The sequence below is a fragment of the Octopus bimaculoides genome, chromosome 6 (assembly GCF_001194135.2).
Source record: "Octopus bimaculoides isolate UCB-OBI-ISO-001 chromosome 6, ASM119413v2, whole genome shotgun sequence".
Taxonomy (NCBI): domain Eukaryota; kingdom Metazoa; phylum Mollusca; class Cephalopoda; order Octopoda; family Octopodidae; genus Octopus; species Octopus bimaculoides.
The window spans coordinates 96,297,742-96,306,479 of NC_068986.1; the positions used below are offsets into that span (position 1 = coordinate 96,297,742).

General features: G+C 35.5%; 1 protein-coding gene across 1 annotated transcript in view; it reads right to left on the minus strand.

Moving 5' to 3' along the window:
* Nucleotides 1-5,341: 5,341 nt before the first annotated feature.
* Nucleotides 5,342-8,738, minus strand: part of LOC106871475 (pre-rRNA 2'-O-ribose RNA methyltransferase FTSJ3) — a 40,408-nt gene continuing 37,011 nt past the window's right edge. Inside the window, exons 17-18 of the mRNA XM_014917951.2 lie at nucleotides 6,942-7,036; nucleotides 5,342-5,562 (exon numbers count right to left, since the gene is read on the minus strand). Coding sequence (XP_014773437.1) covers nucleotides 5,358-5,562; nucleotides 6,942-7,036 — 300 coding nt within the window. The 3' untranslated portion in view covers nucleotides 5,342-5,357. The remainder of the gene's footprint in view (nucleotides 5,563-6,941; nucleotides 7,037-8,738) is intronic.

Consider the following 8,738-nt stretch of genomic DNA (forward strand, 5'->3'; position numbering starts at 1 on the left):
CCTATTATCGATGTTTATCAACAATCTAAGTATGTCACGAGGTTTCCACAAATGTGTTCTACTCATGTGTCAAATAAAGTATAAATGTGATATTGTCTGCAAAAATTAGAAATAGGACACACAAAGAATCAATATTCAAAGTAATTGTACATAAAAAACGAAATGGGTTATTTTCCTTGGGTATTTAAAAAATATTGTACAGATGCTAAGGGTTATTTCCCTTGGATGGTTAAAAAAAAATTAGTTATATGAGGTAGATCCCTTCTGGGGGCCGTATTATCGATTTTTTCAACAATCTAAGTATGTTACGCGGTTTCCAGACATCAGTTCTACTCACGTGTTAAGTTTCATCAAAATCAATACAATAATGTAGGAGGAGTTAGCTAACAACGCTACAAACAAACACACACTGATTTTTAATATATGAAGAAGATATTTCTGTATATTATATATATATATATATATATATACATATTTATGTATATTATATATATATACATATTTATGTGTATCATATATATATATATATATATATATATATGAACCTCACTCAGAGATTTAATATAGTATGAATATATAAATGTATATAGATATATGAATGTATATATATAAATATATGTAAATATATATATATATATATATATACATACTTAATTATATCAAAGGGAAATGGAAATTAATAAAAGTTTTCACTTACAAGTGGCCTAGCATATAAAAGTTTAGTCCAAAGACTATGAATTACTCGTAAGGTACAGTGTATATTTAAATACACTAGAGGAATCCACTCATGGGATTTCTTACACTAGAAAGAACAGCTAGGTTCTAGAACCACAAAATTAGGGATAAAATGAAAAATAAAAACTTTTACCGTCCCTTTTCCTGGACCAATTGGTTTCTGACTTTAGTTTAGGAATTGATTGCCTCGTGTTTATATATTTTAGTCTTAGGTGTACCTGTTGAAAACGACTTCACCTAGCAAATTATCTAATTTGCTAGATATATATATATATATACATGTGTATGTATAAATATATATGCATAGTTCCCAACCTGATGGCCTGGTTGTGAAGTTCACTTTGTTACAATATGGCTTTCAAGTTCACTCCTACCACATGTGTCTTCTACTATAGCTTTTGGCTGACCAATGCTTTATGAGTGGAATTTGTAGATAGAAACAGAATCTATTGTGTGTGTGCATGTGAATACCACTCCCTGATCATATGAGGGTTCTTGTCTTGCAAGTTACCAGGTGACCTTATCATAGTTGCTGGTGCCATATAGAAAGTGCTCTGTACACTCTGTAAAGTGGTTTGCATTAGGAAGAGCATCCAGCTATAGAAGCCATATAAACGCAGAGTTTGGTGCAGTCTTCCAACTTGCCAGTTCCTGTCAAACTTTGCAACCTATACCAGCATAGAAAATAGACATTAAATAATGAAAATTATGTTTATATGTGTTTGAAAGTGTGTGTGTGTGTTTCTGTCTCATTGTCTTGATATTGCATGATTGTTGTAAAACGAATATCATTTACTTCTAATTTTCTGCCAAGACATGTCTGATCATGGGGAAACAGGTATGAGTAGACAACAGGAAGGGCAGCCAGTGATGGAAAATGTGCCTCAATAAACTCTGTCTGACCCACACAAACATAGAAAAGTGGGCATTAAAACAATGATGATGATGATGAATATATCAGCTATTGCAAATATGTGCCTGTCCTATCAGCTATTGCAAATAGGACAGGCACATCTTTGTGTTGCTTCTATACACTAATAGATTAAGTTTTATTCAAATTACGTTGCTTTTTTTATTTTATTTTAATCTTTCTCTTCCCAACCAATTTTAGCCAAAAATAAAAATAGAATTTGATGGCTTATTTGACAATTACGAAAAAAAAAAAAATGAAACCCTTCTATACAGAAGTAATAAAGCTTCCTACATACTGGCATAATCTATCATCAATGCAGTGATGGTATGTTACTAGATTTTTGCAGTAGCGGTTGTCCTAATAGTAATGATGAGTCAATGGCACATCAATGCAGCAATAAAACAGGTTTAAAATGTAGACCAACAACACCAATAAATTGATGTGTCATCAATCTACTGACTCATTCCAAATTTGTATACATTTGAACAAGCTGCAGTACATTGTATTTTCATCTGTCTCAACCCTGAAAAGCTCAACCATTCATGGGATTTAATCTCCACTTTTTCTTTGCCATGGTTACCTGTTCCATCTATCAGGTGTTGCCTATTACATGTATTATGTAACCATTTGTAACCCACACATCAGCTATGTCAAGCTTCTTTATCATTTCAAGGATGCATCTAAGTTTATATTACAAAATACATATTATATATCACTTATAATATACATCCAAGTTTGTTACACTCAAATCAAGAATATATTATAATTTAATATATATATCATCATCATCATCATCACTTAACATGTTTTCCATGCTGACATAAGTTGGACAGTCTGAGAGAAGGTGGCAACCATAAGGACTGTGCCAAGTTTTACTGTTGCCTTTGGCATGGTTTCTACAGCTGGATACCCTTCCTAATACCAAATACTTTACAGAATTTACCAGGTGCTTTTTACATGGCACCAGCCTGAGCCCTAGCAAGGTTACCAAGTAACTTGCAAAATAAAGACCCTCTTGACAGAGAGGGGGAGTAGTGTTGAGGGAGGTGGCTTTATTCTGGGTAACGACGAGAGGGTAAACTATGATAGAAAGAAAGAAACATGTATCTTGCCATAGAGGAGAGACATGGTTACCTCCAGTTGGAAAAGAGAGGAGAGAATATAATATTATATAAACTTGCACCCAAGCTTATGTTCGACAACTAGATACCAACAGAATAAGTATTAGGGTCAATTTGATTGATTAATTCCTTCAAGGTGGTGCTCCAGCATGGCAAAGAAACAAGTAAAAGAGAGGGGGAAAAAAGGAAAGAATATAAACATTTAGAAGCAATTGGGGATGAAGGATGTTTTTAATTTTTCGATCAAATCTTCAAACTAATAGTTAGGTAAAGTAAGCCATTGTAATTAATCGACATCTGGGCCTTGTAAACAGCCAGTAAATTAAGAACAGACTAAAATAATTTTGTTTTTAAATCTGAAAACGAAGGTAAGCCTTTTGCGTTCGTTATGTTGAGGTAGGCTTTCCAAGGGAAGTAACTTGTACATTTACTATTTAAAACTTACCATTCACATGTGACTAGTGCAGTTCATGAAAATGTATTAGCTAACCTTCTTTACTTCCATAACCAATTTAAAAATCAAACGACACAAATTTTCTTGCTTTACGATCATTTACCTAGTATGAAAAGAGTCCAATGTATGGATTATCCCAGGTTGGCACTCATGAAGCTGATCTGTCATCAAAGGCATTCCTGCCATAACAGGACTATATTATTCAGTATAATGGTAGAGTGAACTCTAAAGAAAATGTGGTTGCTATTCTTAGCAAGAGGATATAAAACAAGTACCAGCTGAGCACTGGAATTGATGTAATCAACTAGCTTCCCTCCTGCAAAATTTCAGGCTTTTTGCCTAAAGTAGAAAGACAATGAGCTGCATCCAAGCTGGATCACTGCCTTCAATGGTTCCAAACAACAATTACTTATTTTCTCATCCTTCAAGAGAGAGCAAGGCTGCCAACCTGATTATAAAGATATAGTCATTCAATGTACTGCTTTTTTACAGAGTGGACTGGACTGGACACATTTTATGGAAGCACTAGCACTACTGAGGTTGTTTTGTATCCTGTAAAACCAAAACTCCTCACGACTCTCTGATGTATTCATTCATTCATATATTACATGCGTGTGTTTGTGTGTATTGGCCAGTGTGTCTCTCTGTCACAAAACTTAGCCATTTTACAGGGTTTTCGAGCAAGATCATTGCCAGTGCCACATAAAAGACACCATTTCGAGCGTGGCCGTTTTCGTGCGGGTGACACGTAAAAGCACCCACTACACTCTCTGAGTGGTTGGCGTTAGGAAGAGCATCCAGCTGTAGAAACTCTGCCAAATTAGATTGGAGCCTGGTGTTGCCATCCGGTTTCACCAGTCCTCAGTCAAATCGTCCAACCCATGCTAGTATGGAAAGCGGACGTTAAACGATGATGATGATGAAATACATGGGTTGATATAATTAAAATTTATAATGGTGTTCCTGTATGGCAGTTGCCCAATGATTGGAACCGGCAAAAGGATTCATATGTTCCTTCATTTATTGCTTTCCTATACTGGCAAAAGTTTATTACTGAGGTATTATTTTTACAGCCAGATGCTTCCCCACATTACTATTTTTCAATCAAGGAATTTTTATACCATTTGTCTTTGAAAGAGGCAGAGATATGCAGTGATCTGGTGACAGGGAATTATCAACATAACATCACTACCTTCTGCTGAAGCAATTTCATGTCAAAGTGTCACAGAATGTAAACATTTACAGACATAAATATATGGATGGGCTTTCATATAGTTTCCATCAACCAATTCTACTCACAAAGTTTTAGTTGACCTGGAACAATAGTAGAAGACACTTGCCTAAGATGCCATGCATAGGGAGGCTAAATCCAAAAGCACCTAATTGCAACGCAAACGTCTTAACCATATGTCCATGCCAACACCGGTAGAACATATATATATTAATTTTATACATATGGAGGGGTTAGTGTTAGAAAGGGCATCCAGCTGTAGAACCCATGTCAAATCAGATTGGAACCTAGTGCTGCCCTCCAGCTTGCCAGTTTGTCAAATTGTCTCACCCATGCCAGCATGGAAAGCAGATAATAAGTGATGAGGATGATGAAATATAATGGATTCAAGAGAAATGAGATTGACTGACACTGTCTCACTGAAGAGTGAAATCACCAAGCAATACAGAGCAGCCAAGCATAGCATCATGTATTCATTGGTGTTGAGAATGAAGTAGGATCTGAGAGATGTAGAAGAGAGTCATGCTGCAAACAATGCCAGTCTGAAAAGAAACAGCATGCATAAAATTGCCGATAATTAAAGGTATGAAATGGCTTTGGCCAGGAATTGAAACCTGCTCATTAGTTTAGAATTTACACAACTTTCTATATTAAATTACTCTCAATACTTGAATGGTACCTGTATTTTATCAACTTTGGAAAGCTGAAAGGCAAAGAAGAAGGTCATACTTGACATGGAAGCATTTAAGGTAAAGTCGATAACAATTCAGAACATAGAGGACTGTTATTAAATACCATAAGGCATTTTGTATGATGATCAAATAATTCTACTATCATGGTAGTAGTAATAGTAGTAGTTACAAGCACAATCATAATTACAACAACAGTAACAATACAAATATTTTATTTAACTTTTTTTTTCCCCTTTCCTCCCTTTTTCTTCTGATTATTCTTTGCCTTCATCGATCGTTTGTCCTTCTTTAATCGTCTGTCAACCACCTTGAAAGGCCCCTTGGGTTTTGCCCCCTTTGTTCCACCACCTTTCTTAGATATCACATATGAAACTTCTTTCTTCTGTTTCGTCAGCAAACCAGCTTTCTTGTATATTCTGGAAACAGAAATAGACGAAGGATAGGAAAAAAGAAAACACACACACAAAAAAAAAAAACGTTTTAAATAGACACTTATCAATGTATACACATACATACACATACATTTACATACAGTACCATCATTTATTCGGTTGTCTAAGGTATACAAATGATATGATATACACATGCATGTGTATATCATATCATTCAACCAATTCTAAAAGTGTGTATGTGTATATCACATGACTGAATAGACTATCAGATGTTGTTACACATCGCCGATTACAATGTGCTTTGCATCATTTTAGTCTTCAAAGGCTAAGTGAGCAGGCAAACATTCACCCACGATCGAAAGGAGGGATGGAGTAATGTGAAATGAACTCTTTTGCTCGAGAACACAATGCTCCACCCAGTCTGGGAATTGAACTTGTGATCTAGTAATCATTAGTGAAACTGCCTGACCATAGGCCACATGCCTTCATAATGTGTGTGTGTGTATGCATATACACACAGACATATTTAACAAGATCATTCATTAAGTTCTAATTGTGTGTGAGTCTGGGAATCGAACTTGTGATCTAGCAATCGTCAGTGCAACTGTCTGACCACTAGGCCATATGCCTTCATAACGTGTGTGCCTGTGTACACATGCACAAACTATACACAGACATGTTTAACAAGATCATTCATTAAGTTCTAATTGTGTGTGAGTGTGTCTATGTCCATGCACACCCACACCCATAATTAGAATTGGTGAAAAATCAATGCACTATTGTTATTACACATGCATATACATACATAAATTTATATAAAATATATTCACTTCATCAATTATAGTCTTCCAAACCCAATACTAAGTACATCTCATCATCATTTAACATCCGTTTTTCATGCTGGCAAGGGTTGGACAATTTGACAAGGGCTGGTAAAGCTGGGAGCTGCACAAGCTTCCATTGTCTGATTTAGCATGGATTCAACAGCTAAATGCCCTTCTTAATGCTATTTTTTCATCTTATCCAGCTGTAAAAATCCTGTGAAAAGTCTCAGAAGTCTGGTGCAGGCTTCTGCTTGGCTGGCTCTTGTGAAACCGTTCTACCATGCTAGCATGGAAGATGGACATTAAACGACGATGATGATTTCCTAACCAGTTTGTTTCCTACCTTCCATGAAAATTTGTCTGGCCATGAGGAAATATTACCTTATTTGGACACAAGGCTTGGAAACAGGGAGGGCATCTGACCATAAAAATCCCACTTCAATGAATTCCATCCAATCCATACATGCATGAAAAAGTCATCATCATCATCATCATCATCACCATCGTACCCAAATGCAGACACACACACACACACACACCTTTTGACATACACAGAGATAGAGAGTATTCTGTACTTACTCCTTAATCTTCAGCCATTTCTCCCTCTCTGAAGTGTCCACACAGTCTGTAATTGTCTCTGCCCTCTTTCGAACCTTCTGCAGTTTCTTTGTCATCTGTACAATAACATCAACAACAAAATGATTTAAGTAAATATTAACAGATCACCTCCACTGACCAATTCTTCTCCTGCTATGTTGTAAAATCATCCATTAATTATTCATTTATAAAAGGAGTTACCCAATATGTGCAAACAAGAGTCTACATGGTTACTCAAGCTGATTTATATATATATATAAAACCAAGCCTCTCTCAAATAACAGTTGATCATCTTCAAAAACTGGATAATGTAGTGTAGGGCTGTTCCCCAATAACAATGTTTAATTTGAAACTCTGGCTCAATTCTATGAAAAAATTTTCAATTACTATATTTTGATTTTAAGATATTCTGTAAAACATATATCAATAGCATGCACTCAGTCAAAGCCAAACTAGATTCATGATTAACTTAAGAGAATTTTTTGTTATGCCAACTAATGTAAAAGAAGTTTATGAATCCATACACTAAAAGACGTGACCTATTTCCCCTTCACTTTGTCTATATCAACCACACCAAACAGGAGCTCTCTCCTTTACCCCACCAATAAACACATCCAAATGAATTCTAATGACATGAACAGCATTTAAAGGTTTTGCAGGTGAAACAGTGAAAAACTTTTCATCAAGCATTGGTCTTCTGAATAACTGTATTTATTCATTTGGACAATTTCTATCCCTGTTCACCATCTAAGGACTCTTACTCAATGGGACTATATATATACACCATGTGGATGAGTATTCCTCCACACACATCTTTGCATACAAACTTTAACACCTCATATTTTTCTTTTCTTTATTCCATTATTGTAAATAAATTAGTTATAACATATATTGATCACTTTCTCCATTTCCTTTGGCCTACATTATGAATAAGGGTTTAGGAATAATTACCCTAATCTATCCAAGAGATCTAGTATAGGCTTCAATCCAGCTTACAAAGCCAAACAATTTTAATATCTCTAATATAGCCCTTCGTGCAGTAACCTTAAATAAATGGCAGAACAATCACAGCTGAAATATCTCTGATCATAGTTCAGCTTGATCAGGGCTTATCTGAGATTAAACACCAATTTTGTTATACCCACAAACAATACAACTTCTACAATAGTTGCAAACCATGCCAGAAATAGCATATTAATCTCCCTCAAAAGGAAAAAAAGGGACAAATTAGATAATGGATAACATAATAAAAATACAATAGTGTCTAAATAAGAACTGGAAGTAAAATAGCTGGAACACCTTACATCATACATTTGACAGATGAGGGCTAGACAATAATGATACTACACTAACAAAAAATAGCTATTCCACCATCCATGATTGCTAACAGGAAGATGAATGTAAAATGGAAAGGAAAAGTGATTTGTAAGACATGCTTCAATAAATTTGGATATTTCCATATCAACTGTCAAAGGAAGTGATTTTTACAGCCAGATGTCTAGCTGTCTGTTTTCCTCTCTCTTTCTTTCTGCAAGTATTTTTACCATTCACCAAACAATCAAATGGTATAAATCACCAACAACAAAGAACTATCAACTATAGGCGTAAGAGTGGCTGTGTGGTAAGTAGCTTGCTTACGAACCACATGGTTCCAGGTTCAGTCCCACTGTGTAACACCTTGGGCAAGTGGCTTCCACTATAGCCTCGGGCCGACCAAAGCCTTGTGAGTGGATTTGGTAGACAGAAACTGAAAGAAGCCTGTCGTATATATGTATATGT